The following is a 26,712-nucleotide window of genomic DNA, read 5'->3' as shown; positions in this document are numbered from 1 at the left end:
CATGCTCTGTCTCTCTCTGTCCCAAAAATAAATAAACGTTGAAAAAAAAATTAAAAAAAAAAAAAAAGAATAAAGTGCCTAAAAACAGACGCCTGTCTGTGGTGTTGGTCAGGTATGCAATCATGAGGGCCAATCCGAGAAAGACAAAGGGAAACAGTAAAGGGAAATGTGGAAATGAGACAGAGGACTGGCTAAATAAGAATAGGATTTTTGGGGCGCCCGGGGGGCTCAGTCAGTTGAGCATCCGACTCTTGGTTTTGGCTCAGGTCACGATGTCAAAGTCACGAAGTCGAGCCCCAAGTTGGGCTCTGCGCTGACTGCACGGAGTCTGCTGGGGATTCTCTCTCTCTCTGCCCCTCCCCCACTTGTGCAGGCTCTCTGTGTCTCTCAAAGTAAATCAGAGTAAGATTTCTGAGGTATAGGAGGTGAAACAAAATCTGATCCTGAGATTCTGAACAGGAAATGGCATTTAAACGCTCCAGATACAAAAAGACATCTCCAGTCCCTGGAAGACCCTCTTCCTCCTCGGCCCCTCATGGCCGGGGCGCCGCATGGGTCTGCACTTGTGAGCACAGCACTCACGTGCTCCCGTCCCCTTGGCTCGCGCGTCTCCTTTGGCTCCTGACACCGATGACAGGCGTGTAGGGAGCCGACAGGCCAGCTCCTGCTGCCCGCGTCCCCAGGCACCCAGGGGACACTGCTGCCTCCCGGCCACCATACTGCCCACCCACCGGACAGCGGCCTACAGGACACACCCCCTGCGAGATTCTGGTGGCAAAACTCCTTTCCAGGGGGTAGTGTCCATCACCTCAGAGTGCCCCGAATCAGTCACCTAAAGCCAGAGGCCCAAGGACACAGCTACCAGAGCTGTCCCAGGTTTTCCCTCCAGAAACCCTTTCTGCAGGACCCCCCCCCCCCCCCCGCCCGGCAGTCAACTGCTAACGCAAGCTCGGAGGCGAGCGGTGCAGGGGGATCCCAGTGACGATCCAGCTCTTTCCAGCCATCACCTGGCACCGATCCCGACGCAGATGGGGCCGAGAACCCTACCTCACGGGGCGTTCTCACGTCTCAGGGCCAAGAAGCACTAACACAAAAGTTGTCCGGAAATTCCAGCAGCTGCTTTTTTTAGCTGAACTTTTTCCTATAGCTGTGGATCCCCATGGAGTCCCAGTGGTACCGCAGAGCCATCCTTTGTCAGCCCGGCTGCTTCCGACGGTGACACCGTACAGAGCGGGCGACGAGCATGCTGACGCAGTCCCCCGCCTCGCTCAGACGCGCGCTCCCGTGTGGGACCGCCTTGTGCAGTCTTAGCACAGGTGAGCGTTCATGCATCCACCGCTGGCGAAGACAGACTCCCCCCCCCCCCCCCCCCCCCCCCCCCGCGAGGGCCGGCTCTTTCGCTGCAGACCCTCCGCAGGTGGGAGGCCCAGACGCCGGGCTGCGCCTGCTGCACGCAGGCAGGTCGGGGGCGCTTACAGGCAGCCGGGCCCGCGCAGGCGGCAGAGCCAGGGAAAATCCACAGTGGATTCTCCCAGAAGGAAAAGTCCTCGGCTAAACAAATAATCATCCTCTAACGAAAACTCGACAGACACGAACTCCGTCCCGTTTTCTCAGGGCACGCTACCGTTCAATCTGAAGTTCACACGTATTGCACGCTCCAGGAAGGCGGGGGAGACGCAGACGCCCTCTAGCCGCGTGCGGCTGCCACCTGCGCCGGTGTAGGAGTGGGCGAGACTCCTACTCGGGATTTACTTCTGCCCCCGCTGTCCCCTGCGCCACAGCACTGGCTGACGGCACCGTGGCGGCGACCAGGCTCAGTAAGCGTGTGGTTCGGCACCTGGACTGAGGGCCGCGGCCACGCCCGCAGAAATCACACTTGTCAGCGGGACCGAGCACGAGGAACGGGACGGCGCACACAAGGCCCGCACCCGTCTCTCTACAGGAAACCCTGGCTTCCTTGTCACCTCTTTCTTAATTTAGGAAGGCCTTTCCCGTGTCCATATTCTGCCACATTTCCCCCTAATTCTTTGATGGTTTTGCTGTTTAGATTTAATGATTTAATCCATCCAGGATTTATTTTGGTACGTGTGATTTCGTCTCTCTCCAAGTCACGAAGCAACTGTTCCGAACCATTTGTGACACAATCCATCCTTCCTGCGGCTGCACGAAATGCCACTCTAGTTACGCCCTAATTCTTACATAAACCAGGCTCTGCTACTGGATTTTCTGTTTTGTTCCACTGAGCTACCTACCTATTACTGGACCAACACGTTAATTTTTGGGAAGAAAAAACTTTTAATAGCTGCCAATATCAGCCTCGCCAGTATTTGTGTTTCAAAATCCTGCAGATTTCCTGACGAGCCAAACCCTCATCCCCCACCCCTGAAAACCTTTCAACGCGGAGTCCCTGTGGGGTGAAGGACGCACGCGAACGTAGCAGCCCACAGTGGGAAACGCGCGTGTGCTCGAGTTCAGAAGCCTGCTGGGGAAGAGCTGAGCTCCCGGGGAGCTCTCTGCGTGAAAGAAACGAGCCACTGCCAAAGTGGATGCCCTGCGAAGGCGGCAGTGAGATCAGCGCAGAGCTTGAAACCAGAAATATCTAAGAAATGTCTCCACGGAACCCAGCCAATGACCACACGGGTGGCTTCCGGGAGTTAAGACCCGTCTCTCACGAGCTTGGAGATGGGGGCCCCCAGCTGGCTTAGTCGGAACAGCTGCGGCTCTCGATCTTGGGGTTTGTGAGTTTGAGCCCCACATTGGGCATAGAGACTACTTTAAAAAAAAATAATAAAACAAGCAAAACAAAATCAGCATCTAAGTACGAGGAAGGTCCTTGACAAGACGCCCACTTCTCTACCTGTGTGTCCCTCCCCAGACTCCACACAGGACAGACACCCGATGTCCTCAGGGATAAAAAGGGAATGATAACGGGGAATTAGGAGAGAATTAATTGTGAAGATGTAGAAATCATGTAGTGCAGTGCTGGGTACACTCCAGTCATTCTTATGGGTTAGTGGTTTCCACTGTCATTACCTCTAAGCAGCCAGCTTCTACCTTAGAGGTCAATTCAAACTGACCTTTTAATTTCCCTCACCCCTTCGCCCGATCAGAGTCCTAATTCCATAGGAGGTGAGACTCAAGGTTTACACGTGAGGTCGCTGTGAACTGCGGCTGGGGCAGGGCTAACAGGCAAAGAGGTCACTCACACGGGAGTGTTGTTATGTGTTCTGCCCCCTCCTTGAGGCCATATGCTGTCCCAACCTCTCCTCTGGCGGGGAGACTGCTTCTCAAGGCCACACTTCAGCAGGGGTGTGGGGGGTGGGTTCACCAAGGTGTCCTGGTGCCTTCCTCCCCACCCTGGAACTCCTGAGTTCAGGGCAGACCTGAGAGTCACCATTTCTATGCAGAGGACAGTAATCCTGCCTGCCTACGGACATTCTGGACATGACAAGGGACACAGGTGTGGATGGAAGCCTGTCTCTACAGGAGAAGAGAAGACCCAGTGATCACATCAAAGGTTGGGGGTAGGTGTGCTCAGGGTAAGAGAGACAGAGGTGCCTGGGCTCCCTCTACTTCTGAGACCGACTTCCTGCTGCGGAGAGCAGAACACACATGTGAAGACAACCGAGGCAGCCATTATTTACGAACGTCACATAGATGTACCTTCGTCATCTTCAGGGGTCCTCGCCTTGGATTTACCATTGTCCTTAGTCTTCTGCTTCATCCTGGACGTGTTAAAATAGTAAGTGCCACCTGTAAGGAACAGGGACAGCGTTTAGCAAGGTCTGCCACTACGGGGGAGCACTCGGGAGAAGAGTATGTTCTCCAATAACCAAACCCAAACAGAAGCCATCCGAAACCTACATGCTGAGATTGAGCGCTGTTGGGTCCTCATTTTTAGTAAGGCAGCTGCTACTTACGGAATAATAAGCTACTTCAACTTATGGAATGTCTCATCGCTGCAGTTAGCAAGCCAGGGAACAAAACTTAGTCATGCATGTAAACTGAGGAAACGTCGGAAGTCTGCTGGAGGATGGCCTCTTCCACACACACACAGCCACTTTAATGAACCTGAGCACACGAGCCACACTGGCTGTGACGTGTGCAGCAGCCTCCTGGCAGCCACCACTGGGACACAACACTCATCACACCAGAGGCTCGGCCTTGTCCGCCGTCTAATTCCACTGCTGTTTAAAAGGAGGGGAAAGAGAGTCTCACAGCCATGACTGAGCTGGATCTTTCTTCACAACGCTCACAGAACCGCAAGTAAGACTACCCTGATGGCCCTCTGAAGAGGGTCAGGCTGTCTGGAGGGCGAGGCGTGTGTCCCTGGGGACGTGTGTAGATTTTAAATGCGGAAACAGCTGCTGCCAAGTGGCCCTCCCCGAGCACACGGGGGAACCAAGCCATTTCATGTATTTTAGGAGTTGGGAGGTTTCACTTTTGCCCTTTCCAACTGGATGGAGCGGGGAGTAAAGTCCCAGGTGTCAATCCTGAAGATCCTGAGGCCTCTGACCTAAGATCTCGCTTGAAGATGTCACAGTATCTCATTAAACAAGCAAACTATTTCAAGATTAAGTTATTTGTGGGCTGTTTTTAGTTACCTTTATATAAAACATACACTTTGAAGAGCCTTACTAACTGTTCTTGCAGCTGGCTAGAGAACACGAAAATCCTTGTAAGCAGCTCAATCATTGCTATGCACCAGAATTTTAAAAAAGTCCACTCAAGGAAGCAATTAGGCCTTAGCCAATCTTCTCTTTTGTAAACTGCTCTTTAGAACATCTAGGGGCTCACAATAAATAGAAGCCAGGGGGCGCCTGGGTGGGTCAGTCAGTTAAGCAACCAACTCTCGATATTGGCTCAGGTCATGATCTCAGGGTGGTGAGGTCAAGCCCCACGTTGGGCTCTGTGCAGATGGCTCAGAACCTGCTTGTTTCTCTCTCCCCTTCTCTCTCTCTGCCCCTTCTACCCGCCTCTCTCTCAAAATAAGCAAGTGAGTAAAACAACAACAACAACAATAATAATTAGAAGCCAAACGGGGTGTCTGGGTGGCTCAGTCAGTTAAGCGTCCGACTTCAGCTCAGGTCATGATCCTGAAGTTCATGAGTTCAAGCCCCGCGTCGGGCCCTGTGCTGACAGCTCCGAGCCTGGAGCCTGCTTCCGATTCTGTGTCTCCCTCTCTCTCTGCCCCTCCCCCACTCGTGCTCTGTCTCCCTCTGTCTCTGTCTCAAAAATAAATAAACATTAAAAAAAACTTTTTAAAAAATAAATCAACATTAAAAGCATAAAAAATAAAAACAAATAAAAAGTAAATTAAAAAAATTTTTTAATTAAAAAAAAAGCCAAAAGTCATCTCAGTGATTTTGTTTCTCTGCTGATGTCAGACTAGCAACGATATCCTAACTTACTGACAAATGTCACAGGATTTGCCTATCAATTCTCTATTTCAGAAGATACACACCTAAGAGTTTCCAGAGTCTGACTGGATCCTGGATGAGACGCTGTTTCAGCAACAGTCCCCGGAACCTGTCACAGGTAGGGGTCAGCAGCCATGACTGCAAGTTCTGGAAAGGAAAACACAGAGGATGGTCACCCATTCCACACCACACCACCGCAGTGTGACTGATTGCTTGTGCCAGACCTTCCCTGACAACTCCAACGCTCATTTATTGTGCTTACATTGCCCTGAAACATGAATGGCCTGAGCATCATTTCAGAGTTTTAATGTAACATCAAAACGTCAAGCGTGATGTGAGTGAGCACAAGAAATACTGAGGGGCAGGCAGGGAGCGCTGGCTACCACTCTGTACCCAAGGATCACAGTCTGGAAAAGCACACAGAGAGACACAGACACACACAGACACACAGACACAGACACACACACACACACACTGTACCCAAGGATCACAGTCTGGAAAAGCACACAGAGAGACACAGACACACACACACACACACACACACACTGTACCCAAGGATCACAGTCTGGAAAAGCACACAGAGAGACACAGACACACACAGACACACAGACACACAGACACACACACACACACACACACACACACACACTGTACCCAAGGATCACAGTCTGGAAAAGCACACAGAGAGACACAGACACACACAGACACACAGACACACACACACACACACACACACACACACACTGTACCCAAGGATCACAGTCTGGAAAAGCACACAGAGAGACACAGACACACACAGACACACAGACACACAGACACAGACACACACACACACACACACACACTGTACCCAAGGATCACAGTCTGGAAAAGCACACAGAGAGACACAGACACACACAGACACACAGACACACAGACACACAGACACACACACACACACACACACACACACTGTACCCAAGGATCACAGTCTGGAAAAGCACACAGAGAGACACAGACACACACAGACACACAGACACACAGACACAGACACACACACACACACACACACACACACACACACACACTGTACCCAAGGATCACAGTCTGGAAAAGCACACAGAGAGACACAGACACACACAGACACACAGACACACACACACACACACACACACACACACACACAAAGGCAGCTGTGAGAGCCCAGGGCCCTTGATCCTGACATCTCCAGACAGCAGTTCCACACAGACCGTTTCTGGCTCTACAGCAGCTCACTGGCCTGTCTTTCCAAAGCTCTGCTCTCAGGGTGAGCATTTTCCCACTTGAATACGTGTTATGTTAAGGTCAATGATCCAACTTAACTTTTTCTCTTTGTTGGCAGTTTCTTCATCTGCTTTTGATGTCTCCCTTAGTTCATCCCTGTCCCGCTGCTATCAAGAAAAGTAACACCTTGCTCAACGCTTTCTGGTAACAAGCACATAACATGTAACCTCCCGTTAGCAACAAGAGGCAGATTCCTAGTCTATCGAGTGATTGTCCCATTTAACTAAAACTAACATTCTTGGTTCGGTGAGAAGCAGCAGGCATAGAAGAGGTAGCCACGCGACGTGGACTGGACCCAACAAATGACTAACATCAGTGTGAAAGATACAGCAAACAAAACAAAACAAAAATTGTCATTCTTCAAAGTCAGACCCAAACAGTTTGCTTAAACCAGGTTACTTTAGTTTTACTACTATTACAGCCACTGGCGAGGTAACCTGCTGAGATTTCACACTGTGTGACCTGACTACATCAGTTATTTTCATAAAATGAGCACAAGTTCAGACTGATGATAATAAAGCACGGACTTCCTTTTCAACGGAACTAAAAGGCAGGAAAAAAAAGGTAATACGTCTACAGTTGCCCTCAGGTTAAGGAAGGACAGCCAGTAAGCTAGAAAAGAAGAGAATTATAATTCAAACTGGTCCTCAAGTTATGATAAAATATAATAACAACAATAAATTATGACCTAGGATGTCAAGGCTGAGCTCCTAAGACTGGGTAAAAAAAATCAGCCATAAAGGCACCAGGACTTAGGGTCTTTGTTTTCTGGATGAAGAGTTAACCTGAGCAGAGCCTAGAACAGTCTTGGCCAGAGAATGCTCCGTGAACTTGAGTTCCTAACACGTTAAGCTACAAGACAAAAGTCAAATACAATCACGTGGTGTTTGGCTCACAAAACCTCAGCCCACTTCGAACCCAACGCCAAGTACTATTTAGAACTAATCCTCAGGAGATCAGATCCAAATGAGCCAATTGTGAAATTGTTCTCCGCTAAAATCAGTGAAACTTTTAGTAGATTCAATTTATTTATCTATTTTTTAAACATTTTTTTAATGTTTATTTATTTTTGACAGAGAGAGAGAGAGAGAGAGAGAGAGAGACAGAGCATGGGTGGGGGAGGGGCAGAGAGAGGGAGACACAGAATCGGAAGGAGGCTCCAGGCTCCGAGCTGTCAGCACAGAGCCCGATGCGGGGCTTGAACTCACAGGCCGCGAGATCATGACCTGAGCCGAAGTCGGATGTTCAACCGACTGAGACACCCAGGAGCCCCACATTTATCTATTTTTTTTAAAGATTTTATTTTTAGGGGTGCCTGAGTGACTCGGTCGGTTAAGCGTCCAACTTTGGCTCAGGTCATTATCTCATAGTTCATGAGTTCGAGCCCCCCAGGTCGGGCTCGGTGATGACAGCTTGGAGCCTGGAGCCTGGAGCCTGCTTCGGATTCTGTGCCTCCCTGTCTCTCTGCCCCTCCCCCGCTCATACTGTCTCTCTCTCTCTCTCTCTCTCTCTCTCTCTCTCTCTCTTCCTCAAAAATAAATATTTTTTAAAAATTAAAAAAAAAAGATTTTTAAGTAATCTCTACACCAAATGTAGGGCTCGAACTCAACCTGGAGATCAAGAGTCTCACGCTCCACCGACTGAGCCAGCCAGGCGCCCCTGGATTCAATTTTAAGATGCCAGGAATTCAGGCAAACAGGCAGACAATATCAATACAGGAAATAAGGGCTGGAAACATCCAAGCTGGAGCCTGTGCGGAGTCTCTCCAAGGCCGCCCCGGCCCTTCCGTACCACCCCGCATCACTGGACTGGAAGGCACCGCTCGGGCTCAGGGGCCGGCGGGGGCGCGGGGAGAGCGGGGGAGGCCTATGGGGGAGGGGGAGGGGCCTGGCCGGGGCTGGGGAGGGGGATCAGGGGAAGGGGGAGGGACCCAGCCGGGGCGGAGGCGGGGCGGGAGAGGCCCGGCCCAGATTCAGGAAGGGGGCAGGGTCCCAGCCTGGGGTCGGCGTTTACCTGCTTGGCTTGGCCTCCGGCGCCCGCGAGTCGGATCGGAGGCCTGTAGACGAAGTGCTGGCACCTCCTCCCGCCTTCGGTGGTGAGGCCTGGGCTCCAGCCCGAGCAGGAGCCCCGCAGTCGCCCGGGCCCCGCAGTCGGGCCCCGACGGAGGGCACGCAGCAGCAGCAACACGGCCGCCATGTTGGCGCGGAAACGGCGCCTGCGCAGTCGGGCTACCCGGGAGCGCCTGCGCGGTGGGGGCTGCCAAGGCTCGGTGCCCCCGGCGCCCCGCCGCAACCCCGGCCGGACTGGCGTAACCGAGCGGTTTATTAGGTGGCAGCCTGTGCGGGGCACCGCGCATAGAGCCCTGGAGGAAGAGTGCCGTGACTCTGCGCCGGGCTGCATCCTGCAGCCACGCCGGCCGGGGGCGCCGCTGCTGGGGCGGCCGTCCTTTTCCCGGGCGGAGCAAGGAGGGAGACGCGCCCAAAAGACTGGACCGTCACCCGGGACCGGTACACGGACTCGGACTCAACCCGCTCCCGGGACTGGGATTCGGACCCCGATCCCCAGACCCCACGGGACCCGGACTCGGACCCCGAACCCCCCCTCCCGGGACCGGAACCGGACCCTGGTCCGTCTGCGGGTCTCCGGGGGTCAGGGGGCAGCGCGCCGCCGGGCAGTTCAAAGGGGCCCGCGGGGCTCGCGGTCAGAGCAGGGAGGGTGGCCGGGCGCCCTTGCGCAGGCAGGAGCCTCGTCCTGAGGACGTTTAATTTCGGACAGATAGCCATCTAAACTAGTTATTTTCTGCGGAGGGCACGAAGACTTCTGGAAGTCGTCCCCAGCCCGAGGCAGGAGGGAGGGACCTTTTGGCTCGTCGCGGGCCCAGGCAGACCCGGCCCCTGGCCGCCGCTGTCTGCACCTTTCCTCCTCTTTCCCAGCCTGCGTGAGGCCCAGGGCTTTAGTGCTTAGCTTTGACGCTGCCGACTGCTCAGAGCTGAAAAGCTTGTTGAGTAGAAAAACCAAAAACTAGGTGGATGTCTTACAGAGGTAGGGTTATGGTAACGTGTTTCTTTTTTGCTTAAAAAAAAATTTATGTTTAATTTTGAGAGAGAGAGAGCGCGCGAGCGAGCATGAGTGGGGGAGGGGCAGAGAGAGAGAGGGAGACAGACTCTGAAGCAGGACGCTCCAGGCTCCAGGCTCTCAGATGTCAGCACAGAGCCCTATGCGGGGCTCAAACTCAGCAGCGGAGAGATCCTGACCAGAGTCGAAGTCCGATGCTTAACAGACGGAGCCACCCAGGCTCTCCATGTGCTTTTCTTTCTGTATTCTGGAAATTCCTGCAGGCAATCTTAGTACTAACTGGTGCCTGGCTCGCTATCGGATGCTCTTAATATTCACAACTCTGAAGTACTTTTAATATCTACTTTACAGATGAGGCAACAGACTCAAACACATTAAATCCCATCCAAGGTCACAGCTAAGGAGTGATAGTGCAGAGCCTCAGAGCTGGTCGGACTGGTTTCTGGGGCTGCGCTGCTCCCCACCATTGTTCCTTGTGTATTACAAAAGTAGCATGATTTGTATATCCTTCCCCTCCCTCACTGCTGAAAACTTTGGGACTTTTTAAGCGATTATTTATTTTGAGAGAGAGAGCGCTGGTGCATGCATGGGAGCAGAGGAGGGGCAGAGAGGGAGAGAATCCCTAGCAGGCTCCCTGCTGTCCGCTTGGAACCTGACCCTGGGCTTGATTCCACGAAGGGTGAGATCTTGATCTGAGCTGAAGTCAAGAGTCAGGAGTCAGACGTTTAACCGATTGGCCCTTCCAGGCACCTTTGGGGACATTTTTAAAATTCAGTGTCTGGATTATGGGTGCTCAGCTCCCCAGCAACTGGTGCCTCTGTAGAGATTCTTATTCGTGGCTGGTTCGTGGAGGGAGCAGCCCCTCGGCCCAGGGCTGCCTGTGATTCACACAACTGAACTAATTGCCTTTTGTTTTTTATGTCCTCCTACCCTGGTCCTTCACCCTCAATCCTTCCTCCCCAGCCTTCCCTCCACTGTTTTTTTCTTTGCTGGTTAAATTGTCCCACCCACTTTCTGCCTTCCGGCTCACTGCGTCCTGCCCTCACTGTGCCCAGACCAGTCCTGTGACCGGAACCGGACTTCCGAGAGAGTGGTTTCTTGCACCCTATCAAAGCTGTGCAATGTGCCCTGACAGGAAGCGACCAAGCCCCCCTCCCATCCCTGTTCCCTCATCACCCAAAGCCTCTAACATGTGTTTAGGATGTGTATGTGTTTAGGAATGTGCTTAGGAAGAGTATAAGCTAGGATCCCGCTAATACTGCTTGAAGAGAAATTGTTACTGTGGTCTCTGTTGACTGACAAGTCAGTGGGAAGCAATACCGAGTAGTGGCAAGGGGCCAACCTCTGTGGAAACAACGCTGGCTTCTGTCCTCATCCTATGACGTTGAGCAAGTTACTACCTTATCAGAGCCTCAATTTTCTCATCATTAAAATGGGGATAATAATTATCTACAGAGTGAGGCTAATAGCAGCCTTGGGTTTCCCACAGTCTCGTCATAAAGATAAAATACAATAAAAGTACGTGAAAACAGCTCATGAAGCCGGAAGTCATTCGTATCTGGGAGTTATTCCTGGGATGTCATAGCAAATGAGATTCTGGAAGAACAGATTATCGATTCATTTATTCAAAATGTTTATTCATTTATTTTTGAGAAAGCAAGCAGGGGAGGGGCCGAGAGAGAAAGGGAGACAAAATCTCAAGCAGGCTCGTGGGGCTCAAACCCACGAACCACGAGACCATGACCTGAGACTCGGATGCTCAACTGACTGAGCTCCCAGGTGCCCCCCCCCTTAACCTCTGTTTACTCAACTGTCCTTCCTCGGCTCTGTGCACTCAGTGTCCATCAGGACGCGGCTTCCCTTAACTGGCGGAGGCAACCTCACGGTGAACGGGTTGCAGTCCCATGTCCTAGATTCCTGCATTGCCACTCCGACACCAGGTGTGTTTGTGAGCTAGCCGACCCTTGGTGGGGGGTGTGGAAGGAGGGAGCAGAGAGGACCTCTGCTGCTCCCACCCCTGCAGCTGTTCCTTGGCTGGTGGGGGTCCTGGGCTCTCAAGTTCCTGCTTCAGGCAAGCTGCTCCCCATCTGTCCTCCTTGTCTGTAAGACAGGAATGACATGTTAGCAGTCAAGACAGAAATTGATCTTTTGGGCCGTTTTTGGTTTTAATATCTAGGCTTCCTTTCTCCTATCAGAGCAATTATTTGCTTCTTCCTAAATTGGGCAGCTTGGCAGCAAGTAAGGTAAGCTGTTTCTCTTTTCTTAGAACAGGTGCTTCCACACTTGCCCTGGCCTCTGAGGCCCTGGGACGGTTGCACGGTGCAAGCACTGCTCCCAGAGTCACTCTGCTGAGCTCCTGCTGCCAAGGCTGAGTCACAGAGCTCTGAGTGACCTGTTCTACAACGAGGTATTTGGCCAATATTAGGACGTCTTCTATAAGATATACTTCCTTGTGGAGCATTTGAATAAACTCGTTCATTTCTTTGAATTTTGGGAGGTTTTGTTTCTGAACTAAAGATCTTTCTTAGGAAGTGATTTCTTCTCATATCGCTTGTTAGCTGGGTTTTAGTCACCATATGCATGAGATTTTGTAATCACAGATTTTGTTCTTAAAGGGATAAAAAGTCCATTTCTACTCGCAAACAACCTGTATAGAAATTTGTGTGTGACTAAAGAGCCACGTATGCTCCGTGTTTCACTAGACTGCTGGGTGTGAGATTCTGGACCAGTGTCTCGGGGGACACCTGGAAAGGGCAGGGTCCACGCCCTCTCTGCGGACTGCTACCCCTCATAGCTCTGGACAGCACTTACTGAATGTATTAACTTAGCTTGCTGTGTTGCTTCGATCGGCCGTCCGTTGCTATGGAACAAATCAGCCTGACACTTGGCAAGTTAGAACAATGTTCATTGTGTCACACGGTTTTCTGAGGATTGGGCGTCCGGGTGTGGTTGAGAAAGTAGTTTTGGCTCTTACCCAAGGGTGCGGTCCAGGTGAAGCTTTCCTGGTGCTGGAGGGTGGCTCTCCAGGGGGTGCCCTCACCTGGCTGTTGGCAGGAGACCTGAGCTCTTCACCACGTGGGGCGTGTGGCAGGGACGGCCCCAGGGTGTGAATTCCAGGGGGTGGGCATCATCGAGGGTCTCCTGAGAGCCTGCTGACCACAGTGATGATTACAGAAGGTGTCTGTTGTTCGTGTCTGTTCAGCAACATCCACCCCTCCGATCCTGATCCCCTGGTCACGCGACCCCAGCCCTTCCTAGGGCTGCGTTAATCCGCGCGACGATTGGTTCAGGAATGCAAAGCCAGCCAATGGCGTCCTTCCTGAGAGCTCCTGTTTGAAGATGAAGGGACTGCCTTTGGGGTCATGGAGAGGATGGACCGAGCAGGCCGCTCCCCCCTTTCCCACCCTGTGCAGAAAGCCAACCGTGGTTGGAGAGAAGGAGGCCCACGTGTAAAGGAGCAAAGGCTGCAGGTGAGGCGGGGGGCAACCTGGTTTGCGCCCCCAGATCCAGTCACTGCGGGTGGGACCCCCCCGCCTCGTCTCCTCATCACGAGCCACCCCGTTTCTTTAGATGCAAGTTTATGTTGGTTTTTTGGGGTGTTGTTGGTCCAAGTTGGGGTTTGCCTGTCCAGGTTCACTAGCTACTGGGGAGTCGTCACTGGCCAGAGGCCCAGGGTCCCTCCCTCCATAACCCCCCAGTGTGGGCTCAGAAGTCTCATCTGGGTTCAGCTACCAGCAGAGAGGGACCACGTCTGGATGTCTGGTTAATAGCTATTCCTGGCAGTCACTAGCTTGCTATCTCCCTGGCCCCAGGGGTCACTTGTTTCGGGGAATGAGAAGACATTTGAAGGAAGAAGGCATTCACTTTTTGTACGTGGTCCCCCAGACCGCTTGCAGTTGAATGTGCCCTGAAGCCAACAGGGTCCTCTGCTTGCTGGTCTAGGATGTAGCCAGTGACCAGGTCCGCCGTGTCTCCGCTCCCTGACCCACAGTCAGCAGCGGGCAGCCGAGCGACTCCTTTTTGCGGGATCGGACAGAGCATGCTCTTCCCCTGAACAAGGACGGTCCTAGGTCTCTGTGCCCTTCCATTAAGGCACCGAGTGTTCACCAGCTTGCTAGATCCTAGAGGTCTATGGCCATCATGGCTTTTCAGCAAATCAACGGTGGACCTACTTCCGTAGAAGTTGCCGTGAGGCACACTGAACTCGGACAGCCGCAGTGTAACAGGGAGAGACACAGCGACAGGCCAGTGTTCCCAGACGTCTCTCCCTTGTGTGCCTCCCGCTAAGGAAAACCTTGCCTTTGTTCACTGAGACCTTCTAACGCCTGGTTCTCAGAGACTGCTGGCTCATTCCCGCGTGTTCTGTAGAGCAGAACAAAAAGAGAAGGGACAAAACCAGGCCAAAAGAAAGGAGGAGAGATACAGAGGGGTAGGGGAAAGAGCCCTCCCCCTTCCCCAGAGCTGTTACGGGTTCTAAAGGAAAGATGGGGAAGGGGAGGGAGGGCGAAAGGGGCAGGTGGTGACTTTTGGGGGATTGGTGAGAGGCCCTCAAAGCAGTCGCAGAAAATGAAAGAACCGGGAGAAAAAAATAGATTTTTGTGGGGTAAAATGAAATTTCCCTTAACAGGTACTTACTCTGTGGCCACGACCTAGGCGCTAGGGACACAGCAGTGGACAGATGCTTGTCCTCACTGAGCTTCTGTTCTAGTGAGAAACAAAAGTCAGCCACGTCAGCAAAGCACACGGTCCGCGAGATTGTAAGTGGTCGCAGAGACAAAGCGTGAGATGGGGTGGCCGGGGCCGACTTCACAGAGAAAGGGACTCTATTATTTTTACTATTATTATTCTTTTTTAAATATCCTTTTTAAAAGTTTATCTATTTTGAGAGAGAGTGAGTGAGCAGGGTAGGGGCAAAGAGAGAGAGGAAGAGAGAGAATCCCAAGCAGGCTCTATGCTGTCAGCACAGAGCACAATGTGGGGCTCTAACCCACAACCTCTGAGATCATGACCTGAGCCAAAGCCAAGAGCCGGATGCTTAACCAAGCCCCCCAGGTGCCCCAAAGTTACAGTTTCTTGAGCAGAATAAACAAAGTGACCCAGAGCCCATAGACTATGGGCGTAAGCTGTCTCCAGGCAGAAGGGAGGGACTCAAACATTCGCCTGGGAGCTCTGTGGTTAGCAGGTGCCAAGAAGCCAGCCTTGCTGGACAGTGTGGGTGCCACCCACAGGGTCACTGGAAGGGGACACAGTATTCAACACTGAAACACAGCAGCAGCCCTGTAGCATTTCTGTCCTTTTATTTTCTGAATACTTTTTAAAGTTGCAAAGTAAAGCTGGGTTTCAGGGACAACATTGAATAGTTCCTTTAATACTGAGCATCTCTGCTGTCCCCAGTGCCGTATAATTGTTTTGAAAGATACGTGTACCCATAAAGCGCAGTCTCTGTCTCTGAGCAGGCTGGTGAAGCAGGGAGGGGTGAGCATTCCCAGGCTGCCTGCTCCAGGAAAGTGCTGAGTGACTGACATCCTCCGGGCTTCTGCCGCCTGGGCCTGGACGTCCCCTCCAGCAAGCTCATCTCCAAAGGTTTCTGCTTCTCACCACCAGGCTGGTACATACGTGACCTGCAGGACAGCTCCAGTGGCCATCTGGTAGCTCCAAACTGCTGAGGCCTGGTGCTTCTCTATCTTGGCACACAGCCTTTCACCCTCTCCCCAGACTCAGTGGGACCACTCCTCTCTCCCTCCTTCCCTTGTTAACTGGTACACCTTCCAGTCTGGTGACATTCAACTCAATCTTCCAGACCCCAGGGCTCTGGATTGCCTTCTTGAGAATAGCTGCCTTTGCTGACAGCCTGCAGCCATGCCCTCCAAACTGCCAGACTTTTGCTGACCCCAAGAAAGGTCTTGGGCGGCCTCCAGGGGTCCCTGAACCACAGTTGGTGAACCCCTAGTCTCAATCATGGCAATTCCAATGTCATTAGGGTTATTCTTTACCAAAGATATGTGAATTTTATGCGCTTAAAAAGGGAACTTGAGGGTGCCTGGCTGGCTCAGTCAGAAGAGCATGTAATTCTTGATCTCAGGGTCATGAGTTCGAGCTCCACATTGGGTGTAGAGATTACTAAAAAAATAAAAAGGGGACTCAGATTAGATTCAAGATTATCTTTTGTGAGTTCCTCTTCAGCTAAAGATATCTTAAAGTACCCAGGGACAGTTTGGGGAATTTGTTATTAAATCATCCCTGAATTCAGCATTAGCGAAAGGATGTGAATGGACCATTCCGGACACTGAGCACTGTGGTCCGCCCAGGGCTGGCGTCCCAACCACCTTACCAGTAGGGCTCAGCTGTACCGCAGGGGCTGGTTTCCAGGGATTGCATAGGACAAAGCCTCCATGGCTCCTTCACAAACCCCAGAGAGGGGCTGCAGATGGGTGTCACATCACTTCCTGACCATGGCCACCCACCCAAGCTTCTGGAATGTTCTATGCCAGCTGCAGAGCCACAAGACCGTCTTTCAATCCCCGTCTGGGCCATGAAAGTGTTTGAGAGACTTGTGTTCTGCCTCTGCTGTAATGCTGTCCAGCACACGGCAGGCACCCACGCATTTGTTGAATGAGTACACAATTCATCTCCCAGCTGAGTAAGCTCCGTGCTTTCTGCAAGCTGACGTTCATTACATAAAACACATTATGCAATATTATGACACCCTCACTAGGAAAAGAAGTCTTAGGAAGACTTATTTTTGCTCTCAACCTTTCTAGTTGGATTTGTGAGAAATTGAAGAGAAGAATACCTCATATCGATTTTAAAATGACATAAAAACCGGTAGGCTACAGAAAAGATACTGGGTCCAAAGTTTTAAAAATGACGGGGTGGCCTCCGTGGTCCTGGGGCCAGGGGTCTCAGGAACATCTGACTCTTGCCACACACAGCAGTTAGTCCTTCCTCTGAGGTTTGGGAGGGCCGTGCGTCACGAGCTACGGTGGAAGCAAAGCACGTGATAATTCGTTGTGGTTCCAGATTCTAATGTGAAGAATGCTGGAGAGCTGGGGTTGACCACAGGGCTGGGGCGGGGCTGGCTTGGCCTTGGGGTAACAGGCAGAAGGGAAGGGGTCAGAATGTGGGCCTGCTCTGGCCACTTCTGCCACTTGCGTAGAAGAGGAAGCAGACAGAAAACAAGGTGGCTGGGCCGCCTCCCTTTCAGCAGCAGCCTCCGGCAGTTTTGCAAGGGTGAGAAGAGCCTCACCCGTGCACCATCACTCTCCGGGTCCACATGGGGGGGGGGCGGGGGGGGCAGGTGGTGTCCTGCGGAGGGTGGAGAGTCACTTCAAGCAGCTTGGCTTAGGAGTAAAAGGTCACATCATTTCTTCTCTGGGAGGGCGTCAAGCATCACCAGGGCACTGGATTTTTCCGAAGCCACATTTGGCTTATGTTTAATCAATAATTTCTTCTTTTGGCTCCTGGGGAACAGAGACATACTGCAACATAAATGCTTTGGGCAGGATCTTGGTTTCTTGAACCTGAATCTCCCGGTGGGTCCAGGTAACTGCATTAAAGCAAACAGGCTTGCCAGGAAAGCCTGTGGGGAGGATACTACCCTGCGGAGAACTAGCCTGTGGGGATCCAGAGGAGGAATTTGTAGATCTAATTTGTTTTGTTTGGCCCACATGTTTGGCAAATTGTTTTTACTGAACTGTCCTATAAAAATTTGGTTTCTGGTTTCCATGGAAAAAAATGGAAGGTGTGGCAATGCTGGCTCTTTGGTAGCCCCCGTCAAGGCCCCCAGCCTCAGCCATGCTATCTCCACCCGGCCCCTGCTCTCCTACTCTGCCGTCCTCACCGCTTCGCCACCCCCCTTCCTGTTTCTCTTTTCTCTGGAACTATTGCAACAGCTTCCCACCTGGCCTCTCCTCATGGTCTCAACCTTCACACTGTTTCAAAAGCGGGGTTTTAGAACAGGACTCTGTCCCTGTGCTTCCTGATTAAAGCCCTTCTCTGGCAGGTGCTGCTTGCAGGCTAAAAAAATCATTCGTGTGCCAGGGCACCTGGGGGGCTCAGTCAGTTAAGCATCCGACTTTGGCTCAGGTCACGATCTCTGGGTTTGTGAGTCTGAGCCCCAAATCGGGCTCTGTGCTGACAGCTGGGACCTGGAGCCTGCTTCTGTTCCTGTGTCTCCCTCTCTCTCTCAAAAATAAACTTAAAAAAAAATCATTTGTGTGCCTGCGAGGCCTCACCTGTGCCTAGCTACCTCTCTGCTTTCTGTGGTTGCCACCCCCCAACCCATCACCCACATGGAGACCCAAGCATCTTGCACTTAACTGTATAAAAGTAAACTCCCAGTTTTTCAGCCCAAAGCTCTATCCCCCCTGGAGCCCTGCCATCCGGTGGTGACCTCAGCCCAGACCCTTCTCTCGTACAACCCACAAGTCCTGCCAACTCTGTCTTCAAAACACATCCCAGACTCGCAGGCACAATGGCACTGCTGCCTCGCCCCACCTTCTCTGTGCTCTCGTCGTCTTGAGTGATCCTTCAACAGTAGGTCAGGCCACGGCTCGTGGTCCTGCGACCCTGCAGTGGCTTAGGGTGATTTCCCAACTCCGAGTGGGACCCTTGCTCAGACATCTTCCTCATCTTGTTTGCCTGAGCTTTACTCTGTGCTTGTGGGGCTCCTTCCTGCCCCACCTGGGGTGATTTTCTCCACATCACGCCTTGCTTCACCCCCGGGGTCCTCCTCAAAGATGATCTTATCTGAGTTCTTCACCTACTAACTTATATTAAAAACAGCATGCCTCCTCTGCCCCCATTGCCCTGCATTTCACGGAGGTCTTACAACAGTGCTGAAAACACAGCGGGCACTTAAAAGCCTTAAATACGTGAATATGGCCCCTTGGGCCACCTCAACCCTCTCCAACAACTTAAGGGCACCAGTTAGCTTGCTCCTTTGCCCACGAAACTGAATGCAGCCAGGATGGCATTTAAAATTTCCTAGCAGTTGGGGGGCGCCTGGGTGGCGCGGTCGGTTAGGCGTCCGACTTCAGCCAGGTCACGATCTCGCGGTCCGGGAGTTCGAGCCCCACTTCAGGCTCTGGGCTGACGGCTCGGAGCCTGGAGCCTGTTTCCGATTCTGTGTCTCCCTCTCTCTCTGCCCCTCCCCTGTTCACGCTCTGTCTCTCTCTGTCCCCCCAAAAATAAATAAACGTTGAAAAAAAAATTAAAAAAAAAATAAAATTTCCTAGCAGTTGGGGTGCCTGGCTGGCTCAGTTGGTAGAGCACCCAACTCTTGATCTCCAGGTCGAGAGTTCGAGGCCCATGTTGGGTGTGGAGCCTGCTTATACAAAGTAACATTTCTTAGTAATAAAAACAAAATTTCCTGGTAGCAATGATTAGGGGAAAAAAAAGGATAAAATTAGTTTCAAAGCTATATTTTATTTAATGCCATTATCCAAAGTACTATCACTTCCATGTGTAATAAAAACATTTTTTTGAGATATTTTACATTCTTTTCTTCTTCGTGCTAAGTCTGAAATCTGGTGTGTATTTTATATTCACAGTACATGTCAGTTTGGACTCACGTCTCCAGTACTTAACAGTCCTATGTGGCTAGAAGCTATCCTATTGGACAGCAGACCTAGAATATTCTCCCATCTACTCACCTCTTCCTCAGACTTCTGACAGCTGCAGTTCGAGTGTAACACCTTATGGAAATCTTTTGCAAGCCACTCCCCCAGACTAGACCTGGTTTTCACTCAATATTCTTTCATAACTCCTTGTACGTCTTTCTCAAAGTGCATATTGTGTGGCTGTTTGATAAACACGTTTTCCCGGCCTGACGCTAAATCCCAGCTGGTAGAGACTCCACCTGCTCTGTTCCCGTCGACTTTCCAGGGCTTGATACAGTGTTTGGCCCATGGCAATAAACCTCTCTGAATAAATGCACTAAATGGCTTCTTTCACTTTACTCTGCATTTCTTTTCTCTACTGTAGTTTTTACTTACAAGTTCTGTTTCTGTTAAAATTCTTTGCTTTTACCTTGTCAGACTATTTCCAAGGCAAATTCCCTCTAGAGAGTATTGGATTGGCTAAGGTCAGTGATTTTGAAAATTTTCCAAGGATGAGTATTATCAGAGACCAACATAGAACATCCTAATTCCTCCTTCCCTCCATCTAGATTTACGCAAGTGGGCGTGGGGTCCGGAGTCCCAATTTTATCAGTGTTCCCAGGGAATCCTTACAATGAGGTGTCCACCGGGACCCTGGGTCATCATCCCGAGGGTGCTCGACAGCCCACGGCGCCCCGCTCACCCAGGGAAGTTACTGGCTGGGAGCGGGGAAATCGGAGCCTGGAAGGCAGCCGCTGCGGAGGGACCAGTTCCCTACGTGCCGAGTCCCGGCCAAGGGCCGCGCACACTCCTCGCGCAGTCCTCCCGGTGGCCCTGCGAGGCGGGCGCGGTCCTTGCTTCCCGCGCTGCCCGCACCCGCCGCACGCAGAGCACCGCGCGCGCCTCCACTTAACCACAGGGCAGGGGCGCGACGGCCGCGGTCCGCCCGCACCAGCGCGCGCCGCCTGGTCTCCTCAAGCCGCGCGGGCGGGGGGACTCGGACCAGGGACCGAGGCTGCCGGGCTGAGGCCCAGCGCCGCCGATACCTCATCTCCCCGCTCCGTGGACGCTGGATCCCGGCTTTCGACCGTTCCCCTCGTCGCTTCCGGCATTTGGAAAGACCAATCGTCGCGTCCGGGAACAAAAGGCCCGCCCCCCCCTGCGAGGCAAGCAGCCAATCCAGCTGCTCGCTTCCCAACGTGCCGTGCGCCCGGACGCACGACTTTGACCAATCCGTCCCGGAACGTCCTCTGGTCCCGCCCCAGGCCTGTCACCGAAGCTGTCCCTCTCGCTGCCGCCCCTTCACCCCCGCCGGCGCACTTCCTCCCCGACGCCGTGACGTGCGCAGTCCTGTGCCCGGCCGCAGCGGGCCAATGGCGGAGGCGGATACGGCGGGCCAATGGGCGGCGGCGTCTCATGCGGCCGGCGCCCGCCGCAGCCGCCGCCGGGTCCGGGAGCCAGAGGCCGCCGAGCCGGAGCGCGATGGAGCGAGGGCCCCAGGCGGGGAGGCGCCGCCGCCGAGCGCGCGGCCCGACGTCCCCTCAGTGAGCGCCCGCGCCGCCGCGGCGCCGCCCGAGCCTGGCCGCGCCCGAGGGGCGGGCTCGCCTCCCGCCGGCCTCGCCGCTTCGCCGGCGCTCGGAGCCCGCCGCCGCCGCCGCCGCCGCCTTCCCGCTCGGGCCGGGGGACGGGCTGGGGCTGCATGGCCTCGCCCGCGCGCCGCCGCTGAGCCCCGCGGAGCCGTGCAGCCGGGAGCCGGTGAGAGCCGCCGCGGGCCGGGCCGGGGGTCGGGGCGGGCGCCCGGGCGTGGGGCCGCCTCGAGGCCTGCAGGCCTCCTCTCTTGGCGGAGCAGCGCGGCAGGCGCCGGGGGGCCCGAGGGGCCGACTTGGGGCTCCGGGGGGCCCGAGCAGCCGTGAGGGGCTGACGGGGGGCCCCTGGGGGGCCGGAAGCGGGGGGGGGGCGCCCGGGCAGCCGTGGAGGGCCGACGCTCGGCTGCGGGTGGGCCTGGGAGGCCCGGGCAGCCGTGAGGGGCTCCGGGTGGGCCTGGAGGCCCCGGGGCCGCCGTGAGGGGCTCCGGGTGGGGTTCTGGGTGGGCCTGCGGGGCCAGGGGCAGGCGTGAAGGGACTGACGGCGGCTCTGGGTGGGCCTGGGGGCCCAGACAGCCGTGAGGGGGCCTGCGGGGGCTCTGGGCAGCCGCGCGGGGCCGACGGGGGCTCCAGGTGGGCCTGGCGGGGGGCGGGGGGGGGGGCTGGGCAGCCGTGAGGGGTTGAGAGTGCGCCTGGGGGACTTGGGAGGGCTCGGGGCGGCCGTGAGGGGCCGACGGGGGCCCCGGGCACCTGGGGAGCGGGTGCGCCGACCTCTGACCCGAGGGAGGGGTGCGTTCGCAGTGTCGGTTGTAGTTGTTATTCCCAGCGTCCCTATTATTATCACTGTTTTGAAATGGGAGCAGGCGGTTCTCGGGCTCCGAGCCGGAGGGGGCGGGCGGACGGGAGTCGTGAAGGGAGAGTGGGGGCGCCGGGGGTGCAGGAGGCGCGCGTAGGCCCGCGGAGGGGCAGGAATGCGGGGCAGCGGCGCGGGGGTGTCGTCTGGGGGGAGGGTAGGCGGGACTGGGGGGCGGGTGGGAGGGAAGCGGTGGCGGTGGCGGCTGCAACAGCAGTCCTTGGCCTCAAGGAACAATGTGAGACGTTGCCTGAAATGTTAATTTCCGTTCCTCATTTCATCATCCCCTGGCAGGGCGGTAGCTGCGAGTGAGTGAGTGAGTGTATGTGTGTGTGTGTGTGTGTGTGAGTGAGTGAGCGAGTGTGTGTGTGTGTGTGTGTGTGTGTGTGTGTGTGTGTGTGGCTGGCCATGCCACATGGATTCAGTCTTCTCTCAAAGAGGGATTGTGCTGTTAAATTTTGTGTCTTTGCCGTTTGTGGATGGGGGTGAAGAACTCTTCGTTTTTCTTGAGGTCTGCTCTTTTCCTGGTGCCTCATCAGGGTTTTACTGCTTCTGCTGTTCTTTTGGAAAGCTAGCCTGTATCTCGGCGTCCAAGGGTTTTTGGAAGAGGCTTTGAAAGATTAAGCTGGCCTAAGCTGGCCCTGTGCTTTGAAAACCATTTTCTCTCCGGCAGTTGAGATGCGGCATGCCTAGGTTTCCTGGTTTCTACAGGTTATAGGAAGTTTTCTATCCCTTTGCAAGAACAGGATGGTTTTGCAGATTTCCCGGTGGAAAAATCGAATTTCAGGCTTTCTTGTAAGGTGGCAGTTTTTGAAGTGATTTGAGCAGTATGCTCAACATTCCTTTTAAGCTAAGGAGTGAAAGTGCGCACAGTTGTTGAGTTGCAAACCTTAGAATATTTTGGTGCCTGTGGCGGAGTGAGGAGCGGCGCTCAGCAAAGCTGTGTAACAGGATATTGCTGGTGGAAACAGTGCAGTTGAAACAGTTGCTATTTTGGTTCCTGCAAACCCGGTCAATGGCATAGCTTGAATAGTTGCAAATCAGAGACCCCCAGACGTGTGTTCCGTTCATTTGGAGACCTTGATTTCTCATCCGAAATGTTGTCCCGGAAGACCTGCTCTGTGTTGTGTCTTTGGAGACTGATTGCACAAGGCTTCTGATATTCCTTTGAAACTGCAGTTAAAAAAAGAAAAAAGGAAAAACATCTTGCTCAACTTTGATTGTGACCCTTGAATCGGATCCTTATCTCGGAGTTGCCTCCCCCGCCCTCCATTCAGCTGCTGTCCTCTGTGTAGTTGGTGCTCTGAGCTGGAGCTGGAGCTGGATCCGGGTCGGTCGATAGGCTGGCCCTCCTGAATGGGCTGGGAGGAGACAAAGACCAAGTAGCTTTGACATTTTTCTGTGTCCTTTGTGCGTGCCTCCTGACTTAGTTAAAAAGCTCCCTCAAGATATTGCTAAACTTGATCCAACTTTGAAACTTTCAGAGGTTTTTTCCCTCAATATTGTTTTAAGTTGTGGCAAAATATACATAGAATTTACCAGAAGTTTGTTTTGAAAGGTGTCACATAGTCTCAAGTTCCTCTTTTGCAGTTCTAACTTTGTGTCAGCTGTCTTCCTCGCAGGGGCCTGTCAGATGTTCTAGACCCGCTGCAGACCAGCCACGCTAATCACACGGCACCGCCGTTCATCTCTCTAAACCAGATGGGCTGCTTACGACTGGAGGCTGTCATGTTCTTTGTAATTACAGTGTTGATACGGTGACAAGCAGAACTTTCCACGGACAGAGCTGAGCTCTGCTGTTTGTATTTGAGAGTATTTTTCTAGAGGCTGTGTGTGCCTTGGGTTTTTAAGTACATTTGATACAGTAAGGTTATGTTTTATCCAGTGTAGCACAGTTATTTTGCATACGGGCAACGAGCCCATTATCAATGAAATAACATAATTAGAGAGTGTCAGTAAATGCTGGTTCAGAGCATAATCTGCATTTGTTGCCAAAATAAGTGTTTTGATCCGTCCACTGCCCCGTGTAAGGCCCTTCATCCCTCACATGGTAAGCGTGGTGGGTGAGCTTTCTCTAATAGGATATCTGCTAGTTAAAGGGCAGAATGCTGACTGCGCACTGTGTCACTTACTGCCGTCAGGTGGGTCCATGCCCTGGGCGGGCGCGTTTTGCATGGCCCGTTTGACGAGAGCCTCCTGAAGAAATTAAATGAACCCCAATAACTAAAAGTCATTGTCTTGACATTTTTTACTATGCGTTTTCTTAATTTTTTTGTTTGTTTACTTTTGAGGGAGAGATTGAGCGTGAGCGGGGGAGGGGCAGAGAGAGAGGGAGAACACAGGATCCGAGGCGGGCTCCAGGCTCCGAGCTGGCGGCACAGAGCCTGACGAGGGGCTTGAACCCGTGAACCGTGAGATCGTGACCTGAGCCGAAGTCGGACGCTTAACCGACTGAGCCACCCGGGTGCCCCAGTATGTGTTCTCTTAGTTGTATTTCAAATGGAGTTTTTTGTGCAATTCAACTTTTCCAGTTTTATTTTACAGCTGTAGGAAAGAAGGGGTCAGTCCTCAGCTCCTGGAACTCAAGCAGTTAGAGATAATCAGCATAGAAAGCCTAAAAGGCTTAGGAAATGATCCACTTTAACAACTAGGTTGTTAATTCTGATCAAGATGTTTCTATTCCGAGGTGGCTCTTTTTACTGTTTGATGGGTCTTATTCGTGGTATCTTTTAAGCCAAGTCAGACCAAGCTATGTGTTTCCTTGTTGGTTTTTGTTATTCTTCTGTGCTTAACTCTGTTTCTCTCCCTCCACACTCAAAACTGTCTGTAAATAGTGTTTTATGGTACAGTAGAACTACAAATGTTATTTTTATGGTAAGGTCCCAAGTGGTTATTAACAGTCTAACCCTAATTGCGTGACCTCTTCCCCCGAAGCCCCCCAAGTGATCCCCCATCACTCTCCCTCTTAACTCCGGATGCTTTGGCTACATTGGCTTCCATTTCCTGGATTGGGACACGTGCCGTATTCTCTCATGGCCTCGACACATGCTGGTCCTCCGTCTGGAACAGGGCCCTGCTGAGTGCACATTGTTGCCTCCCTTGCAAATCTTTGCTCGTCCAGAGCTACAGGATGACTCCCTCCAGCCTCTGGGTCTTAGTCAAATATTCACTCCCAAGGAATATGCCACTCCACCTTGTTAGAGCCACATAAACACAGTTGGGGGCCTGGGCGGCTTAGTTGGTTGAGCTTCCAGCTCTTGATTTCAGCCCAGGTCATGATCCCAGGGTTGTGGGATCGAGCCCTGCGCTGTGCTCTGCGCTAAGCGTGGAGCCTGTTTAAGGTTCTCTCTCTCCCTCTCCCGCCCCCCCCCTTCTCCCCTGCTTTAACTGCCTCTCTCGAAGACGTTAATAAATAAATACAAAAGGACTTTGCAGAATCGATGGAATATGGTTGGATTACATCTGCCCTGTGAAAAGAAGGACTGCATGCTTAGTGACAGTAGGGTTGGTCTCCGTGATCGCTCCTCGGGCATGACACTTGTTCTAGAAGTAGCTCAAGAAAGACTTGTTGAGTTGTTTAAAGACTCTATATGGAAATACCGTATTTGAATGACTTTGAAAGGAGAACTTGGGATGAGGAACTTTCTTTTATTTGACTAGGAATGATGCTATGTGATTTCAGCCATTTTTCCATTTGTTTTCATTACAAATTTTCTTTACAATTTAGACAAAGGTATGGGATCTGACATTTAAGATCGGCACAGAACAACACCTAAGGACAATAATTAACGGAAAGGTTGTCTTTGTGGGAAGGAAAATGCCTCCTGGAAGCGGTTTTAGTGAGATTGCTGCTTTCGGGGCAAAGGTGAAAGCCTGCTGAGTGTAGTTTCCTGCTGTGTTTAGTTTAGAACTTTGAGCACCTTCTGGCCCCTTGTAACGTAAGCAGTGGTTTAGTATGGCAGTGGAGTACCTGGAAAGTTTTAGCATTTTATCTTACCTTTTTTTTTTTTTTGACTCCTAAGCAGTTGTAATAAATGCTCCTGAGCTTTGAGGCTAAAGCTTCTGTTTAAATATAAATTCTCCAGAATGGAGTTGGCACCTTAATGTCCTTCCTACCCCAGTTTTAGCATTTTGATGACCAAAAAAGTAATCTCTTTGGAGGGAAATACACCAAAATGGAACTGTATGTTATTATTTTATTTTATTTTTTTTTACCACTTATGTTTTCTGATTTAAAAAAAAAAAAAATGAACCTGTTACGTAATTGGCAAAAAGATTGATTTTTGAAGAGACTAATTATGGCTACAATTTGGGTGACAGAGACTTGAATTTTTGGTTTAGATAAGAGTGTGCTTAATTTGTGTGGTTTTAACTTTTTAGGTAAGTGAGGGGTGAGGGGAATTTGTTGTGGTTGAAAGCATTTAGGGACACCATTCTAAAACTTAAGAAATCCCACGGTTTTGAAGCTGATCTGTGACTAAAGAGTTGAGTGGGTTTGCATTGTGAAAATAAAAGAGGTCTGTCCCATTAGCACAGCTGAGGTTTCCGAGGGCTGGAAGGACTGACAGTTCTGTTGCCGGGTGGAGGCTGCCGCCACCCCCGCCTAGGCCGAGGCCGTTGTGGGAGTTACAGTGTCCTTCCCGGCTGGCTGAGGGCAGGACCCAAGTTGCCAGCTCTGCCCTTGGCATCTGTGCGGTGAATTACTTGTTAGCCTCAAAATCTGTAGGCACTTGTTTTCCACTTGTGAAGAAACCAGTGCGCACCAGTTCACTGTATAGAAGCGTTGGCCTTTTCTCAACGTAAAGCATTTCGATCACCTAGATCCCAATTTTTGTCAAGGTTAGATAGAATTTCATAAAATCCCCCTCCCCTCCAATTGT

The 26,712-nt window shown here is 52.4% G+C and overlaps 2 protein-coding genes and 1 long non-coding RNA gene across 16 annotated transcripts in view; 1 reads left to right on the top strand and 2 right to left on the bottom strand.

The window, feature by feature from the left end:
• The window catches only part of SPG7 (SPG7 matrix AAA peptidase subunit, paraplegin), a 32,900-nt gene extending 23,944 nt beyond the window's left edge, over window positions 1-8,956 (bottom strand). The window contains exons 1-3 of one of the 3 annotated variants that reach the window (XR_006300219.1): window positions 8,736-8,956; window positions 5,465-5,567; window positions 3,664-3,753 (exon numbers count right to left, since the gene is read on the bottom strand). Coding sequence is in view for 2 of the 3 variants with exons in the window: in XM_043599919.1 (XP_043455854.1) it covers window positions 3,664-3,753; window positions 5,465-5,567; window positions 8,736-8,918 (376 nt within the window). In the remaining variant the exon portion in view is untranslated. The remainder of the gene's footprint in view (window positions 1-3,663; window positions 3,754-5,464; window positions 5,568-8,735) is intronic. The other 2 variants (XM_043599919.1, XM_043599917.1) reach the window with 2 other exon arrangements.
• Window positions 8,957-11,354: 2,398 nt separating this feature from the next.
• Window positions 11,355-20,753, bottom strand: LOC122494616. Its single transcript, XR_006300221.1, has 4 exons — window positions 20,030-20,753; window positions 14,433-14,501; window positions 12,772-14,159; window positions 11,355-11,897 (listed from the first exon to the last, which is right to left on the bottom strand). It is a non-coding gene; the product is annotated as an uncharacterized LOC122494616 (long non-coding RNA).
• An 82-nt stretch (window positions 20,754-20,835) lies between these two features.
• Window positions 20,836-26,712, top strand: part of ANKRD11 (ankyrin repeat domain 11) — a 179,891-nt gene continuing 174,014 nt past the window's right edge. For 4 of the 12 annotated variants that reach the window (XM_043599907.1, XM_043599913.1, XM_043599895.1 and 1 more), the window contains exon 1: window positions 20,945-21,151. The gene's annotated coding sequence lies outside the window, so the exon portion shown is untranslated. Of the gene's footprint in view, window positions 21,152-26,712 lie in introns of all 12 variants that reach the window. The other 8 variants (XM_043599906.1, XM_043599897.1, XM_043599916.1 and 5 more) reach the window with 4 other exon arrangements.

Source organism: Prionailurus bengalensis, chromosome E2 (genome assembly GCF_016509475.1).
Source record: "Prionailurus bengalensis isolate Pbe53 chromosome E2, Fcat_Pben_1.1_paternal_pri, whole genome shotgun sequence".
In the NCBI taxonomy this organism is placed as follows: Eukaryota; Metazoa; Chordata; class Mammalia; order Carnivora; family Felidae; genus Prionailurus; species Prionailurus bengalensis.
The sequence above is the reverse complement of the archived record's forward strand: the minus strand, read 5'-3'. Positions and strand labels throughout refer to the sequence as shown.